This window comes from Anopheles coustani, chromosome 3 (assembly GCF_943734705.1).
Source record: "Anopheles coustani chromosome 3, idAnoCousDA_361_x.2, whole genome shotgun sequence".
NCBI classification, from domain to species: Eukaryota; Metazoa; Arthropoda; class Insecta; order Diptera; family Culicidae; genus Anopheles; species Anopheles coustani.
The window spans coordinates 44349539-44370809 of record NC_071288.1 but is presented as its reverse complement, the minus strand read 5'-3'; the positions used below and the strand labels follow the sequence as shown (position 1 = coordinate 44370809).

General features: G+C 45.6%; 1 protein-coding gene across 1 annotated transcript in view; it reads left to right on the top strand.

Moving 5' to 3' along the window:
* The window catches only part of LOC131261878 (uncharacterized), a 199487-nt gene extending 182461 nt beyond the window's left edge, over positions 1–17026 (top strand). Inside the window, exons 9-14 of the mRNA XM_058263731.1 lie at positions 6652–7551; positions 8710–9182; positions 9243–12953; positions 13528–13693; positions 13789–13957; positions 14051–17026. Of these exons, the coding sequence (XP_058119714.1) occupies positions 6652–7551; positions 8710–9182; positions 9243–12953; positions 13528–13693; positions 13789–13957; positions 14051–14228 (5597 nt within the window). The 3' untranslated portion in view covers positions 14229–17026. The remainder of the gene's footprint in view (positions 1–6651; positions 7552–8709; positions 9183–9242; positions 12954–13527; positions 13694–13788; positions 13958–14050) is intronic.
* Positions 17027–21271: the final 4245 nt, after the last annotated feature.

Below are 21271 nucleotides of genomic sequence, written 5' to 3'. Positions count from 1 at the left end.
GTAAACCAAAGCACTACCAAGGATCGGCAAGTAATTAACCGACAGATTAGTGACGCCTTGTCGGCCGGAGGCCCCACCAGGTAACTAACGGGTGAAAGTTTGAAGTGAATGAAATGAACAGCATAATTTTGGACCATCTGAAACCCCGGAAGGCGATTGATTCGGGTGAAGTTTGGTCCTGGCGGTTGCAGCAGGTGTTAAGCTGCGCCATAAGTTTACGAACCGCAAAGAAATACCGAAAAAAAGACACAAAAACATATTGTACTTACATGGAACAAGATCTGTTTTACCTTTTCGAATAGTTTTCTACAACTATGTTTCTCCTTATTTCTGTAGATTTTATTCGCAATTTATTTTATGTCACTAATATTTTCAATATTTATTATATTTAATTTATTTTTAAAACTATGTGAGCAATTTTTTATTCAAATGTAAAATATAAATCAGTAAAATCTCCCACAAACAACCCAATGATTAGTCACAACGATCGATTGAATTTAATAAATATTTGATCCTTGATCCAAAGTCCGATTAAACGTTAAATCGGATGTTTCATTTCGGCTGAATACAAACAAACACCCGGTCGGATGAAAATGGCCATTGACTTTCTATGGGGAAAAATTCCTAAAACTTAAATGAAATCGTGAGAAAGCTCAATAAAATCGCCAACTTCCGAGAATGGTAAATCCCAAATTCACGGTGGAAGGTTCACTTTACGGGCTTCCTGCGGTCGGCAGTCAAGTGTCATAAATAATTCAATCCAGAGTGAACGTTTCGAAAGGGAAAAAAAACATTTAAAAATAAAGACTTCGGAAGACTTTCTTGTGCAATTAGTACCTTTTGTTTTTTTTCTTTAAGTTTCCTTTTTCAAACAAACGAAACAAAATTAACGTGGATTCACTTTTGTTACGGTCTTTGTAAGCACTTAACGACAACAAAATCTATCCTGTTTGGGATTATAAAACCCTTCGTTGCCCTCTAGACAGAATCACAGCATACAGAAATACAAAAGTGAATGTTAACGAAAGGAAATAACCTGAAACGAGTAATAAAAAAAGGTGAAACAACTCACAGAATCACTCGCAAATCGGAAACAAATCACCATAAATCGGTAAATCATATCCTTTGGTGTCGATTTACGGTTTGTCACCGGCGATTGATCAGCCGCAGGCGTCGCCCTCTAGGGGATTGCCCCGCCTGAGTATACGATATTGATCTTATCGGTACGTTGATGCGAAAACTTCTCTTCTCACAGGTACTTCTTCTTGTTCAATTCATGATGCAAAATTAACCAATTTTCGAGCAGTTCTTTTCTGTCTTATTAGTTACTCGGAAATATTTTGCCTTCTTGACACGCAATGGAGGTATCAAACAACTCCAAAGACTCTTTTTACCCTCTTTTATACTTTCCGTTCCGACCCCCTCCCCAAGGTGACCGAGTTGAGTGAAACAAATTTATCGCCAAAAACTCGGATTAATATCCATCTTTTTTATTGGATTTAAATTACTGCCCTGTTCACGCCACTCGCAACCTCAAATCACGTCCCACCCGACGGGTACCCCGTTGTACCACCTGCGGGGCGCAATTGGGTGAAAAATGAATCCACAACCCCTGAGGGCATGCTTTTTTTCCTCCCTTTTCTTGTCTGCTGGCCCCTTGTCAACTCCTGCAGAAAGCCTGCAAATGAGAGTAGGCCCTTTTTACAGCGCGTTTTTTTTTTGCTCGCACGACACCACAACCAGAAAGTGTGCTTCAATTTGTGGCGATAGCGAAGGAATGGAGAAAAAAATCAAGATCGCATTCGCTCGCTGAGTGGATAACAATCTTTCCGGCTACCGGGTTTCGGTTTCGTGGAAAACCCGGAAAACCTGTGTCTCGGAATTCCCGCAAGAGGCCTGCAAAACCGTCAACTGAATGTTTAAACATTTAAGTCATCCACTGGGGAGATTTTATTTTGTCTCGCCTGTTTCTTCAAACTTCTTTTTCAATTCCATCGTCCTTCGGCCATTTGACCTCTTTTTTTGTTTGTGTAAGAGGGTGGTTTTTTTCTCGAAGGGTTTACTAAACAAGATCCGATTTATTTCGCTTCTCTGTGGACGTCTTTTTTAGGGGAAAACGCAAAGAAAACCGTACGACTCAACCGATTTAGAACCCCTAAAATACTGTTCCCATTTCACTACCCTCGAACTCTAACCTCCCCTCGAGGTAGAAGTGAGCTGCTTCTAAAACCACTGCCTCAGTTCCCGCGACGAAGGGCGACGATGATGCTGTCTTTTTGTCGTCAAGACGCACTAAACCCGACCCAAACGAGGTCTTCGATGCGGCGTGCTAGACGCTGTTCCAGGACCAAAGAGTCTATATTTGAACATTCACACCCTTCTACGTCCGCCGATAAACCGACGCCCTTTTGACGACGACGCGGTGACGGTACGGTATTTTCAGCGGGGGCACTACTTAACTTAATTATGAGTGAGATTTCTCATTTCACACCGCGTTGCCGTACCGCCGGCGTCGTGTCATGGCGTGAACGGGGGCGTGGTGGGGTGGAAGATTAAATTGAATTTTAAGCCAAATTAATAGACCATGAGTGTCTAAATGTTGGAAATTAGTTAGTGCTCGGAGTGCGTTTCGTAGAGTTTTTTTGTGGTGTGGGGAGGAGGCACGGAGTTTAGTGGCTTAGTTGCGTAACCCTGAAAGATGAACGTCATTGTACGCTTCACAGTTGTGGCGCGAAAGAGTATTATTTATCCCTTGCCATCGTAGTGTTTGCTCAAACTTAAACAAATTGAAGCAGTTGAAACTACGACACAGAAGCTAACGGTAATAAATTATTTTCAGCGTTTCATTACCATTTCAAATTTGAAGGTCAAATAGAAAACGGGTTTTTTGACTAAAATGCAATTCAAAGCGATCAGTCAAATGGTTGCAAAGCTGAAGTCGGAAACATGAAACTAAGAACTTCACGGATAATTAAAATCGTTTAAAAAATTGGCAAAATTAGACTCAATCGTCAAACAAATTCCAACGTAATAATTTCTCGATATTTTAAAATTTCGCATTTGTCAAATTTAATAAGCATGCTTATATTATATTCGTAATCAGTGTTTGACGTTATCAATGTTATCAGTTTAATGCGCTGGAATTTGTTGATGTTCGCGCAATTTCTTGCAACTTTATTATCGCCCTTAGACGGTTCTTCTGTTTGACTTATGCTTATCTTTCTTAGTAATCTACAAACTTAAAAACTTACTAACCGACTAATCTGTTACGTGTGCAAAGATCGCGTTTGTAAACAATCTTTGTTTGTTCTTACATAAACTTATATGTTGTTTGGTTTTTCAATGTAAACAAACTAGCATTTATTCTTATTGACTTTTAAAGCAAGGCATCTTTTACCCAAAATATACGATGCCCTAATATTATGATTTGCGAGTTAAAATCCTGTATGCTGTTCCGTGTGAAGATGTAATTTGAAACAAAACACCCAAAGCCGAACATTAGCATATTATTTAACGTTTGATTGATTCGATTCGATTACTACGTTGGAAGTGTTTATAAGATAAAAACTAAACGCGATGATGAGCACTGTAAGAAACTTCTGGTTGTGGAAAACCCTGGGAAGAAATTTGATAAAAAACAAATTAAAACCTAAACATCATTATCAACGCTTCGGCTAGCGGTTAAGAAAAATCCCAAATGCGCCGCATTCTGTGTATTCCTTGCTCAATTTCCCTACTTGCCGTCCGTACTCGTACGCGTAACGAGCAATACTCCGAGACAACGAAACCCTTGTCAAGTGACAGTAACGAAGGGCTCGACCGGACGGAGGCATAAAAACGAAACGGTAAAAAAGACTGTTGCCTTTTTTCGCTTTTTCCACTCCACAAACATGCACAAGTCAGTGAAGTCGGAAAACCGAGCCCTGCCGAGACCGAACCGCGAGCGATAAAATGGTGACTACAAACAACGACAACCATAGACAACGGTATGTTTTTGAAGACTGCCAGACCAGACCGCGCCCGATGGTGTATGGATTTCCATGGGCAAGACGGGAAAAACTGTGTTCCCGACGGACGAAGAGGTCCGCTGGCAAAACAAGGCCGTGAAGAAGCTGTCATGATGTGTGGAAATTTCCACCGAAGGTTAGAAAAACGGACGGAAAACGATTTCGACTTTCCAGCCAACAGCATCTGAAACATGCTACATGAAACAAAACACTGCAGGAATGCCTGTTGATAAATGTATTCGTAAAAAAAGCACGCTTTCCACTGCGTTCGTGTGGGGGGAGAAATGGGAAGATTCGGTATTCCGGGCATTTCCCGACATTTTTACGACGGGTCGACCCTTCTGCTTGCCATAGTGTGAGCGCCGCTGATTGTCCCCCGTTTGTGTCTAAACGACTCCAGGGTTTCCCGGTTGAATAGTTGAAAGCTAATTTTAGACTCTTCCCGAAGGCTTTAGGGAGTTTTTCTTGTTTTTGTAGGACCAACCGTTTTCCACTCGGCACAACCGATTCCGCCAGGGGGACACTTTCCCACCGTCTTTTGGGTGTTGCGTGTTTTATGAACTCGCAACACTCGGTCCCCTCCACACCACGGTGGAAAACTCTCCCGCACCGGAAAAGACCGGCAGCGGAAAACGCCCGCAAAATCATTTTCCTTTAATTTTATGAGCCTTCCACCGGCGAAGCCATTTGCCGGGCTTCCTTTCGAGTTGGTGGGCTGATATGGCAAAACGTTTCGAATTTGAATAGGTATCCTCTCGAGCGCGGTGCGGTGGTAAAGGATTTCTCTAAGGACCTCTGCCCAGGGACGTGTTATGAAAAAGGGTACCATTATGTTGTCAATCGGCTTAGATTGGTTTTGGGAAGGGCGGTAGTGGTTTTAGAATGCGGAAATTAATAATATAATTTTGGGATGCTTTTGCCCCACCACAACCGGCTTTTCAACCTTTTCGGTTTCGATCGATTTCAAAGCGTCCTTTGTAATGTCCTTTCACAAGGAGAAAAAGGATTCGTTTTATGTTATGAAATGTTAGATAATCTCTTGTAATAGTGAAATCAGCCTTATGTTATGTCATTGAAAGAATTAATCAAATTGATTGCATCACAAAAATGTCAAAGTAAATAATTATTGATGATTTGTAATGAAATGTCGCACAATTCGCTTATCGCCGGAAAAAGGGGCTATTCCGGTTTGTGGCTGGTGCGTTAATGTTTTCCACTCACCCCCCGTCACCCCAACCACTCGAAAACCGACCAGCCCTTCGTTGTTGACGTATCCGGGAATCAAAACAGGGAATAGGTGCATGTGCCTGTGTGTGTGTGTTTTCCAATTCCCAAATTCCGCACGGCCCTGGAAAGGGAGGGTGTAAATTGTGTTAAATGACACCCGCTCGACGTGCCATACGCACGCTGATTTACACCCAACACTTGTAGGGGAAGGGGCCCAGTTTTCCCAACACCATTGCTCCCTCCGGCGAAGGCAAATGAATATTTTATGTGTTATGGAACAGATTTTACACCGCATTAAGCCGGAACGAATCGAGCTCTCGTTTGGTGCGAGTTTTCAATTCCCCCTTGTGTTTCTATTTGGTTGGTTTTCCCATTGCGGAAAAGGCATGCGTGTCGTATTGGGAACTAAAGTTGTGGCTGTTGGCGGCACCCAAATCTAATAATAAAGCCAAAATGTATCATCACAATCGCAAAAAAAAGTGGTGAAAAACATAAAACAAAACATTTAATAAACATCAAATACTGTCAGTTCCTGAGCGAAGGGGTTATTTATAACGAAGATGATTTAATTATTAATTTTACTTTCAAGCAAATACACGTCAAGGACACCGGTTAGAACATCGACCCTCAAGCGTTCCCTCAATGGTGTTAACTCGAATTTCACAATTCCCTTGGACTTGAAGTCAAAATCTGCAAGTTACTATCTGGTTATACCTTTATCAGTGTCAACATGAGATAGTTTTATTCTGTAGAAAGTGTGATATATTATCGTTTTTCCTGGTAAATTTTGAAGCATTTGGAGTCCAGTTATCGGAATAAAGGAAGGCTATCGTCGCCGATCCGATCGGCGATGGATCGCCGCCGTTTCCAAGAAATTGATAACCGTTTTGATACCGCAAAGTAAGGAACGGAATGCTGCCATATGTGCAATGTGCTGAAGTCTCATGTGGTTCTTAAGTTTTGCTAAGCCGCTGCAGATTTATTGTAACGAGTGTTTTACGATTCTTTCTAAAGTACTCAAAACAGGTGTTTTAGAAAGCAGAAAGTGAATTAAAATTAGCATCATTCGATTATGAAAGCTGTCTATTTTAAATTAATTTTTCGTTTCACTGTTTTGATTGCGGTTTATTTATCAATTTGGATAGGTTTTTATTTCATGTGCTAGCGCTATCAAAAACTATGTTTTTCTTCTGCCCTAAGTCATTATCTGTTGCAGGAATATCATTTAAACTTCCACTAAGAAATCGTTGTTCTACCTTTTAAAAAAGCCTCTTAAAGCTTCAAACAAAAGAAGTCTTTAATTGTCATTTAAAAAAAAAATAAATTGTATATGGACAGTAAAGTTTAACGACGTGCTAAATTGTGAATAACCGTGCAATACTAAGAGACCTCTTTTCTTCTTCTTCCTTCATTGCAGGTTACTATCAACCGATTGGACCGCTGATATCGCCGCACATTCTGCCGCAGCCGCCCACCTCCCAGCATGGACCGGGGCTAGGCGGACTGCTCGGCAAGAGCGGTCCGGACGGTGGCTCGCCCCTGCCCGGCCCGCAGCAACCCCCGGCCTCCTCCACGGCCGACAGCACCGACAGCGACGTGCTGCTGACAGGTACGCCCGGCCGGCCCTCGGTGCCCCCCACCGACGCCATGGCGATGGCCTTCCACCCCTACCGGCCCGCCCCGGCAACAGCAGCAGCCGCAGCAGCCGCAGCTGATGCAGATCGTTGTTTTCGTTCCATCTTTGCAGGTGGTGACCTAACGCCACGCTCTAGCCAGCACCAACAGCAGCAGCAGCAGCAGCAACAGCAACAGCAGGCCGCAGCCTACGCCGCCGCCGCATCCCGGTACGGCCCGGCAGCCGGCGGTCCTCCGGCCAACCTGTACGGGCGGCCCATGCAGATGCACTGCCCGCCCGCCTACCTGCCCCAGAGCTACTACGCACCCTCGCCGTACGGAGCGCCCCCGCCACCCCATCCGCATCCGCCGGAGATGTACTACACGCACGCCTACCCAGCGGCCCACTACTATCCGAAGTTCGCTCCGCCACAGTACTATCCGGCCGCCAGCCGGCGCTACTACCCGGGTCCGGCACCCGGTCCCGAGCATCTGTACGAGCAGGCGCCACCGGGCGGGGCCCCCGTACCGCAGCCACCGCCACCACCGGCCGGTGCCCAGCTCGTTCCGGCCGGCCCACCCCAGGGTCCGCAGCACCTCGAGCACTACCCGTACCCGGCGTACCCGGGCTACGGCAGTCCGGGGCCAGGTTCCGGCGGCCAGTGCTACCCGCGCAACCTGCCACACCCGCCGCCTTTCTTGGGTAAGCCAATGTATGACCGCGCACTCGTCACCCACCAACACCACCACCACCACCACCAACACCATCACCAACACGAGGCCTCCGAGTATGTCACCATGTTTACCAACTCCCTTTTTTCGGTTTTTTGTTACTGCCAAGGGCGTGTTTGCAACTGCGTGTTTCTTATTCTGGTGTTGTTTTTATCTTGGACATGCCACAACGGGGACAGTCCATTGGAATGGAGTACTTTGGTTCTACGATCCCTTTCGTTTACTGTTTACAGATGATACCTTTAACGATGACTTCTTGAGGTTTTCAAAACAGTTTCCTTTTGAATGGACTTCATCAACTTTCGAAACAGTAAAGTTAAAGAAAAAGATAAAATATTTGGAATTTTATCGTTAAGCTTTTTAAAACATTTAATTAGTTGCAATTCGATCAATTTTTATGTTGTTTTCAACATACTGGGATTTTCAGATGACATCATAACAGTAGCAGCATTTATTCCAACTGCAGCACATGATATTCCAACAGCATCACTTGATTTTATAACGCGATCATGTTTATTATAACTGTGTCAGTTGAAATCAGAATCAGTAAAGCAATCAACACAAAGCAGACCATTTTCAAGATATATTTCTAAATTTTTCTTAGCGCAGGAGCTTTTTTGTGTGTTCAAGAAAGAAAGTGTGTCCATTGATCCTAATATTCGAGTTATTAAGAATCGAGAGCACTACTATCAAAACCTTTAATAAGAATATTTCTTATTTACCTTAGATATTTTATTAAGTTGAGATCGTTTGTTGTACCTATGAAAACCGCCCCAGTTCATTTATTTTCTTTTAAAATCACGTGAGACATTCTATTATAAACTGAAGAATATTGTTTCTTGGGAAGTAATTTTGGCTAGATCTATCAAAATATGTTGCAAATAAGCCTTTTTCATGTGCTTCGTTGTTCTGCAGTGTGGTACCTCTTCCTGCGTTTCATGGATGTGATATTTATCACTAACTGTAGCACATTTTATTGACTTTTGCCCTACCTTTTTAGTGTCTTGTGGTAGTTTGTTTACCGGTGGAAGTCATGGAACAACCATCAGCAACCTCTTCGTTTTGTTTCTGGATTATATTAAATTAACTTGTGTTTTCTCAACCATTTCTCTCTTTCCATACCCGATAGATGGGCCCTACACCACCAACTGTTGCCAGACGTGTCCAAAAAACGTCAATGCTGGGTCCCTTATTGGTATCAAGGCCAGTAAGGGCCCAGTAGCCACCACCAACAACAACAAAAACAACACCCATATGGTACAAAGCCAAACGAGCACCAACATGAGCACGGAACCGATCACGATTTCGTCCAGCTCGTCCTCGGCGTCCTCGTCGGCGTCACCGGCTCCGGCACCGCTGGACATTCACACGCCGATCACCGTCTCATCGGAGTCCTCCGCAACGGCGGATCCGGTGCACAGCTACCACCATCTCGGTGGCCACCATCACCATCCGTACTACCATCCGCATCACCTTCACCACCAGTATCCGAGGCCGCCCGTGCCACAACCTGCGGAAACCCCTGCAGCCGTTGCATCAACGACGGTAGCCCCGTCCGTTGTAACGGTGACGACCACGCATCCCACCATCCCTCCCGGAGTGGTAACGACGGCCAGCAGTGCTGACCACCACTACCATCACCATCACCTGCAACACCAGCAGCAACAACCGCCACCGCCGCCGCCCCATCATCCGTCGAAGATATGCTACAAAACGGAGCAACTAATCAAACCAGAAAGCTCACCCGAACTGCTCTCGACCCCGGTCCACTACGGGAGTCCGTACCACCACCATCATTACCACCACGCGGCGATGGGCTACTATCACCATCCGAAGCTTACCGAGCTGAAAGAGGAACCTGAGGTTGCACGCGGGGCCGACGGTGGAAAACTGGGCAGTGCTCCACTGCCGCCTCCGTACGCGATCGCCGGCAAGATGGCGCTGCTAGAAACGTCCGAACTTTCCAAAAGCCCGGCCCGCGGATCGACGGGTTTAAGCATTCCCCCGGGGGTACCGGGGGAGGCGATGCAACCCCCGGTAATCGCGCGGGATGGTGAACGGAAGGCTCGCGAGAGTAAGATCGGTGGCGAGGAGAAGATGATCCCCAAAGCCGTTACGAACATTCCCCCGAATGCAGTGGTGAAGCAGGAGATCGAAGAGTTTAAGCTGGATATAGGGCTGGTGGGTGATGGAGGTGGTGGTGGGGCGGTTTGTAAGAAGGAAAATTTTGAAGAGACTGGCCCCGCGATGACACCTGACCTGCTCGATGAGTCAATCGTGATCAAGAAGGATCGCGACGAGGAGAAACCTCCCAAAAGCGACCCGGTGGATGTGACCTACCTTCACCATCAGCATCACTTACAGCTGGGGCCACCAGCACCACCATCTTTGCACCACCTCCAGCAGGTTGGCATGCATCATCCACCCCATCTTCACCACCACAGTGCCAGTACAAAGATTCTGCATGGGCCACCGACGCATTACGCTCATCATGTGCATTCGCAATACCCGATGAACATTCTGTCGCCGGAAGAGCAGCAACAACCTCACCCACCGCAGGTGACCACAGGACTGCCGATCGACGACACGGATGAAGATGCAAGCAACCTCCTCCTTTCGCCGGACAGCAAAAGCCTTTTGACGGAGCTCGTGCTCACGACGGAAGCGTCAATGGTCGCTCGAGTCGCTTCCTCAAAAGCCATCTCCTCTACCACCACCAACAGCACCAGCAGCGGTGGCACAATTCAGCAACAGCAGCAGCCTAGGGACAGCAGCAGTAGTGATAATAGTCTTAGTCTTAGCGATAGTCTAGCGATCCCTAGTGCCGATGCGAACTCAAACGAACACGATGCAAAAGTACAATCACGCGCGGATGATGGTGGTGACGACGAGCCGCAACAGCACTCTGCCGATCCAGCGTCACCGGTATCCATCCCGGCGTCAACCGTAAAACGAAGACCGCTGCTGGTGGCGTGCAAGAAACCGACCCCCAAGCAGTCGCCTCCCAATAGCTATAAGAATCTGATCAAACGTACAAACAGCACCACAGCCGACGAGGGCGGGGAGTTGCGCGAAGCGGTGGAGTGCATAGAGGCGATCGAACTGAGCGAAGATGAGGAAGAAGTCGATGAAGAGGAGGAGGAGGAGGAGGAAGAAGAAGTCGACGATGAGGAGGAAGAGGAGGACGAGGAGGATGACGATGAGGAGGAGGAGGAGGAGGAAAATGCCGAGGGCGATGGGGAAGAGGATGTGGAGCATGTGGAACTGGAAGAGCAGAGGAAGGTGCTGGCCGAGCAGCAGCAACGGCAACGAGGGACGGGGACGCCGAAAGTTACCAACCGTAAGGTGTCCGGCAAGAAACGCTCCGGCACTACGAAGCTGGCCACCGATGGTGCGCATCGGAAGGGTTCCGGATGTGCCAGGAAACTGCTGACGACGACGACGACGACGACGACGGCGATTGTAACACCACGCGACAAGCAACGGCGATCGACGGTGGGGTTGGCCCGGAATAAGTCACTGACACCACCGCCACCACCAGCTTCGGCAGCACCCCGTAGGCCACGCAAGTTCGTAAAGCGCGTCCACCGCGTGTTCCGTGCGAGCATCGAATCGCTCAAACGATTGCCACCGTCACTGCGAGGACGGTTGCTCGGGCGTTCGAAGGTAACCTTCGTGCCGGTGCGTCGCACCGTTCGGAAGCGGCCACTCAAGTCACCGGACCCGGCTCCTTCGACAGAGGAGACGTATGAGAGGCGAGACGAACAAGGCGAGAAACCTAAGTCACCCTTGAATAGCAGCGTAGGCCTTGTGATCGACGAGCAAAAGCAGGAAACGTCGCCGTTCGCAAATGTGTTGCCCGATCTGCAACAGAATTTTTCCGTCGAACAACATCCGGTAGTTTCAGATGTCGCTGAGAAAGCCACTACCACCGACGCCACGGAACCAACCGCCACGCAGACACACCTCTCAAACGTTGACCGTACGATCGATCTCGTCGCCCGGGGATACTTTTCCGAGCCGGAAATTCTTATCGCTTCGACCGACCCGAAGCAACACTCTCGGGCGTGGTTGAAAAAGCTCAAGCAGCAGCAACAGCAAGAAGGTCGGTCACACTCCGAACAGAGTCGCACACCGGTCAGCACCACATCGGAAGGCTGTCCAGCTACGAACAAAGCTAAGAAAAAGGGCAGTTCCAAACTGGCGGACGTCCCTACAGTTCCTTCCGAGGCGGTAGAAGAGCGACCTGCTGAAAAGAAGAAATCCAAGTCCAAAGCGTCGAAAAAGGTTCCTACAGCGGACGGAACGGAAAGTGCCGCAAACGCCGAGGTGAAGGGTAAAAAGAAGTCCTCGTCGAAGGAATCATCGAAGAAGAAAAAACAAAAAGCACAAGATGACGGTGAAGAACACGGAAGGAGCCGGAAGCGAGCCAAAGTGAACAAAACGAATGCAGCAGTTGAACCACCTACCGAGGAACTGGATACGATGTATCAGCGGGCCACTTCCACACCGATCCCCCCGCCAACCAGCAACCATGGGTCAATGTTAGCCACCGGCGAGGAGCCGATGGGACCCCGGGAAACCGAGGAAGATCAGCACCCGAAAGGTAGTAGTCTACTGGATGAAAGCGGTGGCACGCTGATGGATCACTCATCGGTGATCGACGATCGTGAAACAGATTTTGATGATGCGGCCACGATGCTGGTGGAGGACGATGTGGCGAGTGTTGACACGAGTGTTCTAGTAACACGCCACAATAACAACAACAACAACAGTGCCGTGGTGGATAAGAATAATCCTTCCGACGACCAGCAGTGCACGATCGGTGACCAGATCACGTTGGACGATGCACCGCTGCAGGCCGTCATCGCCGAGGGTAAAGAGGGCAGCGAGCTGGAACCTCCGGAGGGTATGGAACCGTTCATGGACGACGATCAGGAGGATGAACAGCAGCAGCAGCATCAGTTGGACCAGTTGCGGCAACCGACGCCACCAACACCACCAATGGAAGCGCAGATACTGCTTCCGCCGCCAGTATTAACGCAACAGTATGTGCCTGCAGCTGAGAGGCAGCCTGTACTGCCTCCGATCCTGCTGGACTACGGCGACGACGACGACGACGAGGAGGATCTCGAGGAGGAGGAAGAGTTCGTGCAGAAGCGTGCCACTAGTCGGTCGGTCAAGCGACGCCGTTCGCGCTCGAAGTCTAAGTCGAAGAAGTTTAGCACCAAGAAGCGGCACCGTCCGTCACATCGCGGGGCAACGGCCGACCTGGAGGAGCTGATCGTGCCAAGGAAGTGCAACAGTATTCCACGCTGGAGCAACGGTTGGACCTGGGAGGGGCAGCCGTTCCAAGGGAAGGTGTTTTTAAATGTGAGTAACGAGCAGATCTAGGATGCCTTGCATTCTTAAGCCAAACCAAATTGCACTTAAATTAGATTGAATTAATTTATCAAAAAGCCAAAAAAATCTCAGAAAGAACTGTATTAACATTTGTAATTCAAAATAGGAATGTACCTTCTTACGTTGTGTAAGTGTAAATAGGACTGTATTACCAAACCGATGAACAGTAAATATGAATCGACTAGCGGAATGAAATCTTTGTGGTCAGTTTTGAGCATTAACATACTCGTCCTAAAGGTTACACTTGTTGGCTTAGTTTATTTTAAAATAACGTTTCCAAGCAAATAGTAAATTCATAAAAAGTTATACACAACGTGACAAATCGAAAAATACGAATTTTAAATGTTAATGATCTTTTTCGTTGGGCTAAATCAACTATGAGCTACGTTTTTAATATTAACAACTTTAATCATTATGGATAATTTCATATTGAAATGCAATTGTAATATTTGTACTTGTACTACAAAAAGTTCCACAAACATGTTTCAATTGTGTCAAGTGTGTGTTCAAAGATGCTAATCCGTGTTGCGTCTTGTTTAAACAGAGTGACGATCCTCCGGTACTACGGACGTGCTATCCAGCAATGCGACATTCCGTGGGTGACATTATAAGGCCGCGTGATTGCGTCCTGCTGCGGGCGGGCAATACTAAACGGGCGGAACTACCCTACGTGGCCAAAGTGGCACATCTGTGGGAGAATCCCGAAGATGGTAAGAAACATATTTCCCAAAAACCGATATCCTATTGAATAGGACCTATTCTATTGCAACATTTTTGAACACTTTCTTTTTGTTTCACCTTCCAGGGGAGATGATGATGTCACTACTCTGGTACTATCGTCCGGAGCACACGGAACAGGGCCGCCAGCGTACGGACGGGCCGGATGAGGTGTTTGCTTCGCGCCACAAGGACCACAACAGCGTCGCCTGCATAGAGGACAAGTGCTACGTGCTCACGTTCAGTGAGTACTGTCGGTAAGTGTAACCGCGAAACGGTATCCGGATGGCTGATGGATGGTTTTAATAAAACTAATCTTATTTTTCTTCCCCCCTCATTCGACCAAACAGGTTCCGGCGTCAGCTAAAGGGAGCGGAGGAAAACATCGACGAACAGCCGTCGATCGTACCACCGCTGCGGCGCGAAAATCCTCGCCTTCCGCCATCGAACGTGGCGGCCGAGCTGGTCATGTACTGTCAGCGTGTGTACGAGTTTCGCCTGAAGCGGCTGCTCAAATCCACATCCTAGTGAAGGTGGGACTGTGTGCACCGTAGCTACAGACGGTGCACTAAAGGCAAGCCGGGCAACAGTGGCACCCTGCCGAAACCAGAAACACCGGGAACAATTCTAGCATCCACAACCACTCCTACGGTCGGTGCCAACATGGGTTAGTTCAGTCAATTCGTAAAGGGTAGCAGACCTTACGCCGCCGTAAAGACATCGTGGATCGGCTCGGGTAAAGTACCAGTATCGTCAAGATGAAAACACATGGAGTGTTGGAAAACGAAACAGTTAGAAAGTACATATCTTTACTTCGAATGCGCACCAATTGATCCATATCCGGTCTAGTCTTGAATCGCGCGGAGACTATTTATCGACGACTTTTATTTTAATTAGTTTTGCCTTTTAGAATCATTTTCCGTTTCGTCTTTATTTAAACCCCCGTTCAGTGTGTACAGTCCGTGTTTGCTCTTTATCGTTCCTTTCTTCCTACCGCCAATGGTGCACTATTTAAATATTTGTTGTTTTATTTTATTTGGCTGGCCTGTTATTAATTTTATTTGTACATACACGTTAGAATACCTCTAGAAGTGGCTTTGTAAGTACACTAATATTCCGCACGGCATCGCTTTCACTTCAAGTTCTAAATTGATTGAGTTTTTAAAACACACTTTGTGCACGAAACAGCAGATTGCGCGCGAGCAAAATATCATTTTTACAAGACAATCCGGCGCGTTCAGGGGAATACGGAAAGCCCTCCCGGAAAGTATCGGAAGAAAGAAGGATTTAAGAAAAGCTGGCATTCGCCAATGGGTGCAGCTTGAAGACTTAAAGCACAACAAGACCGAAGAGTCTGCCACAACAACTAACACACAAAACTTGGTCAGTTGCAAACTGCATGGATGAAAGTGTACGCAATGAGAAAATGTGCAAAAATTAATCTGTCGCTCGAACGATTATTAAAAAAGTCATTAGAACTGCATTTGATATTGATTATTGTACGCTGGTGCGGTGGCAGTGCAAGTGGTGGCCATTATGGGGGGATGGTTCAACACCTAGGAGAAACAACATATACGATAGTGTCCTTGTAGAAATTTGAAGTTTAGAAGTAAGAATCAACAAAAAGCTGCTGATCGGTTTGGGAGGATAATGACGTTAACTATAATATGCAAAGGTGCGTGGCCGCGATGCCGGTGTGGTGCGCACCTGAAAAAGTTGATGTACGGAACGGAGGAAGATTCGCTAGGTATACAAACATGAAACACATATTATATATGATTATATACATACAACTATATAAAAAAATATATATACAAAGTGAACTAAGTGTAGGAGAAAAGCGTAGTATAAGAGACTAATTGTTATAAGTCAGGTTATAAGCGTATACAGTACCTTATTATTTAAACGACTCATTATACTATTGAAGCGTACGCTAGGGCAGTCGCAAAACACAAAATACCTATAGGTGCGAGGTGGAGTGAATATTAAAGAACGAGCATACAAATAATATACTCAGCCCCTGGATACCATCACCGAGGCATAGAAAAACACGACAAAAATATTTCGGTTCCTGCTAGCTGACCGTGGAACGAAACAATATTTGGTAGCTGTACCAAACAGGGAAAAGTTATGCGGAAAATCAGAAAAACCAAAATCAAAAATTGATATCGACCTTTGGACATTATAAGAGATCAATTAATCTTTAACGGACACTCTTTATTATTCTATTATGAAAAACTTAACATTTCAAGCCAAAAGTTTCAATTCCATTAGTTGTTCTGAGACGTGTTAGGTATTAGCATTCATTTTTACAGATTATGTTTTGTATCTGGAAAGTCGTATGTCTAATGCTTTTAGATTTCATAGTAGGAATCCTGCCCCGTTCCAGGGATTGATTTCCAAACTCCCTGTTGAAACGGAAAGAAAACCCCCTGCCCTTTGTTAATGTAAACGAGTGAAATATTCTAAAACAAATCACTACCGGGCATAAAATGATACAGTATTTTAAACATCTCTAGCTACTGAACGCTGAGCAATGTACACTACGGGACACAACTACAAACCAGCAACACTGAAACAGAATCAAAAAACAACAATTACGCGCTAAATTTTATCATACACATATGGGCTATTAAAAACGAACAAATGGAATGTTATTAACCAAACCAAATCAATATTATACAAAATTTTAACACCTAAGGACATAACGTAAGCGATCTTTTTCGGTAGCGCAGCAGAGATATGGTAGGGCTCGGGCATTAAGCTCGGGATAATGAGCAGGAACATCGCATGGTTTTCTTTTTCGTTCGCCGGATGTAAGCTTGTTCGTAATGGAATATTGTTTTAGGGCCTGATTTGAGGTATTTAAGCAGCGAATGATTCGTTTCCTTTTTAAAACTATGGAAGAATGTTGTTTTCGATTGTGTAGATATTGGCAGGCAAGATTTACTTCCTTTTTTCACTCCTAAATTTCCAACCCAGTATAAACTTTGCCATTGATAAGAAAAATACGGTAGGGTTCATTGTTGCGTTGTTGTATCGCGCACCAGGTTTACCGAAGTGTGAAGTAGATGTGGAGACCACAATCGTATTAGTTTGATGTATGGCATTTGAAAGGAAATACATTTTATGCCAGATAAAAATCATACAATAGCGTGGCGTGGACGAAACGAAACAAACCATTAGATCGTGTTCGCTTGTTTTGCAATGATGGTTTATTGGCTGTTGGAAAGGAGAACGATGAACAAAACGATAACAAAAACACTCTATTATACTAAGTACCCATCTAGCTCCTACGTGAACGAATCAGGAATCAGGAAAAATAAACCAACACACAAAATAAGTTTGATGACTTTATACTTATTTGCGAAAGAACACAATGCTCGAAACATATTTATGAAATATTTTTAATATAACGTACGTTTTAAACTTGAAACATGTGCTATAAAGTAAACTGTAATGGGATGTTTTTTTTCAAGCATGTTTCATGACGTTTACACTTATAGCAAACCTGAAAATTAACTGCTGCACAAAGCGGCTTGCTTAGGTGTATTCTTATTGCAAATAATTGCTGTAATCTGTAAGGAATGCGATGTAAAGCAATGAATAATAAATTTCGTAAATTTTTAGGATTTTTTAAATTATTAAATGCACCTGTTTGTTCCTTGTGTGAGCAAAATTCGCAAGCAAAAGTTCCCTACGGTTGTCAAGTAGAACTCAAAATGGCGAATTGTCAAACACCCGTGGTACTCGACTTGTACAATGCAGCCCTTTGGTTCCATGCTCGATCAAAGTAGTGCTAAGTAGTGATGGGAAAACTGAATCCCTACAGGGATTCGAATCTTTCGATTCAAATCCATTCTGAGATCCGGATCTTCGAATCCGAATCCCAATCCAAGAAACAGTCGGAACAGTCCAAGCAGTGGATAGTGTTCCTTTGGAACTGTGGTCTTTGTGTACAAAATGTTAAAAGGCCTGGTACCAACGTATTTGGGGGAAAGAATAGTAGTTAGGACTCACACTCTTAATGCCGGTGAGCCGAGACTTCCCGGCTATCTGTCTGGAAATGCCAGAATCTGTCTGGAAATGCCCCGTTGTTTTGCAAAGGAGTACAATGGTACAACAGGATGCCGAGAGAGATTAAACAAGCGTGAAATCTTAGGGAGTTCAAACGCCTATGCGCCGTATACGTAAAGCGGGTAGTCTGACGCTGTGCTTGCAATGTATTTAGTAAATGTTGTAGTTTTTGAGCCCGTAGTATTGCGCAGGGACTTTTTATTTTTATTATCTTATTAAACTTAATAGAATGAATGAGTCTACATAGTTTTGAGACACGCGCGCGTAAATGCGGACAATTGGTGGTAATGGCTGTACGAAAAGATCTAATAGTATCTACACATCTCGATGTAGTTGGGACCCTTTCTGTTTTTGATAGTAGCACCACATTATCAACCAATGGTAATTGGCGGGGGGAACTACAAACAGAGCAGAAATATCCTCTTACACTCCGGAAAGTGGTGCCCCGTTAACCTTGGGGGACTCGGCGATTTGCCTTTCGAGGTGATTGCTCGGGGCCGTTATATGGAAGGAACAAGATGAGGTCCTTTAAGTAGTACTGGTGGATTTCTCCACACTATCAACCATTAATAGCTGTGCACACTATCAACCATTAATAGCGGTGTTAACCAAAACTGTGCGAAAATACCTGCCCTACTCCGGAAAGTGGTCTCCTTTTGCTAGTTGGGAAATCTAAGATGTACCCCCTTGTGCAATCGATGGCGACCGTTGTATGAATGGAGCAGAGTTGTATGCGATTGTTCTGGAGAGTATTACCCCAATGCCCCCTCTCGTTTGATGATTTATATTTAATATCGCAAGATACTTTCGTCCCTCTCAAACCTATGTAGGGGTAGGCGGTGGGACTCATCATCATCATCATCATCAACATCATCATCATCATGTAAACAAATCAATGTCGGTCTGGAAATTGTTTATCCTAATCTGAATCCCCAGAATCCGATTCAGAATTCGGTAAAAATGGTCTGGTCCTGATGAAATGGGTTTGGTTGGGTAAAACAACTCGGATAATGGACATTCTACTGTATTTCTTCGTAAAAAATAGGTTCCAAGAATTTTTCTCTCTTTAGATCGACTAGTCAGGAAATCTCTAGATCGACTATTTATGTGACTAATTCGACACAAATCATTGTGAGTCGATTCAAACAGCTTAGGAACAAGTCAGAATCGAATCAAATCGAGTCCCAAACCTATCAAATCTGATACGAATCCTAATCGAATCAAATCGTTAGAATCCGTCAGATGGGATTCGAATCTTTGGAATCCGTCAAATGGGATTCGAATCTTTGGAATCCCTCTAGGGATCGAATCTTCAAATCTTCCGAATCCCGATTCTGCCAACACTAGTGCTAAGTGTGCTGAATTTTGGTCGGACGTGCGATACGGCTGCCTGGTGTGAAAAAAGTTTAATTATTCGTTTTTCGGTGTCCTGCGTGTTTCCGATAGCAAATTTAGCTAGCCGACTCAGGTCGACGCGTCTAGAATCCACTCCCGGATACTAAGCTGTAGGCAGCGTTAAAAATTTTCACTGTGAACCTCGAACATCATCATCGACATCGTCAGCTTAAAGCAGCCAGCAGCAAGATTTCATTCCGTTTCGTTTCGCTGGTTAGTTACTCTTTGTAACGATGCTGTTTTAATCACAGGAGCTATGGTGTATCTTCGCTTCGCCTATATCGTGCCATCGTGGTGATTCGAACAAAGTTCCATCTGAACTCAAACCTGCAGTGGAAGACCCTCTTCGACCGAAGCATACTTTGGTGGCAGTGCAATTAGGGATTTTGCTAATCGAAAAACGGTGGCAACCTAGATCAAAATTTCAGTGTAAAACATGCGCTGCTTTTGTCTGGTCGTTCCAGTTGTGCCTGAAACCAGGGCTCTACGACGCATTGCTACGGAATTAATAGGGAAACTCCTCTGCAGCGGGACCTGCAGAGGAAGCTAGAGCAAAAAATCGTAAAAACGATACGCATTTTCGGGAAACCATCATTCCGCTTGAGCAAATGGTACAATGTGTTGGTGTGTTCGAGTCGATAAGTAAAAGGCAATGAGTGAGAGTGTGCGTGAGAGAGTAAATTTTTCCCTTATAAGTTAGTTCGATTGTGCCACCAATTTTCATTGATAATGTAAACCCTTTTTACGGCATAAAGGAATTTGCCTACCTGTACTAGCAACGGGACAGTTAAATCCCATTGATTGGCATTTAATGAATTTTCACACGTATTCGACGTTCAATTACGAAGATGGTTTGACAGGAAGGAAAAATTGAGCGAGTGAAGTGAGAGGAGATTTTCTGTTGGATTTAGACAGAGAAAGATAGAGAGTGAGAGAAAGAATTATTCGGCGGAGCGATTGTTAGTAGAACGTCTGAAAATTAACTAATCTGTGATTCAGGAGAAATTCCTTTCCATTGAATAATGATTGTATTTACAAGAATTCACACTTTTACTGCAATTGTCACGTCAACGATGTAATTTCGGTTGGCTCTAGTAAGGAAAGGGTTGTGAGCACGATCTATCCCGCGGAGAGACGATCTGCTCACCAAGCTGGTGTTGAACAACGATTTTCTACGTGAGCAGTTATCTCGCGATGTCACATTTGACAGCAGCTCTGGCATAGAAGGCGAAGTCGTCGTCGTGCACGGTCTGGCACACAGTCGGTTTTACTTTGTCGAGGAAATTTCAGTCCATCGGGGCGTGATGGTTTTGGTCACCAGGAATCTCTTTTCTTTCTTCTAGCAGCGAGTGTGTATTTCGTGAATCAGTGCGGAAAGCGAAACTGTGTTGTGAATCGATCGGGCTACCGTCGCCGACGCCCGTTGCCTGCTGAGGATAGATCGCCACGCGATTCGTTTCTTTCCACCATTCTATCAAGCGACCAGCAACGATCGACTGGATGAATATTTTGACCGCAACCTGTGCGTATCTTACAGTTCGTGCATTTTCGTGATCATCCGCCCTGTGCCCCCTAGCAGCACTGCGTTGCGGGGAAAACGTACGCAATTCACACTCGAGTGCCACCCGGAGCCTGCTGTGTTGAGAAACCGTGAAAAAGTGCTGTGCTAGGTGCGCGTGTGTGTGTGTATGTGTTCGTGCTCGTGCTCGAAAAGGAGCTCGAAACCTATCACGCGAAAAAAAGAAGTTGAATCGCTCTATCCTTGTCTGAAACGTCAGGACCCTGCTGGCGTGTGACTGTGTTCGGTGGAGGCGTGTGCATTCGGAGAACGTGTGCGTCGTCACTAAATTTTCCTAACGACGTTTTGGGGCACGGCGAGGGCTGGTGACAGCACTGCACTACTGGCAAGTGCTGGCAGGTGCCTGTCAGAAAAGTGCTCGAAAACGAGATTCTGCTTGTGAATGATCGATGCTGCACTGATACGAACACCCGTGTATACGGTCCAACAAAGGCTCGTTGCTGCTTGAAGACGAGCCTCCTCTCTCTGCTGCTCCGCTTCGTTGCTTCCGCAAGGTGCTCCAGTTTATCGTACCCAGGGT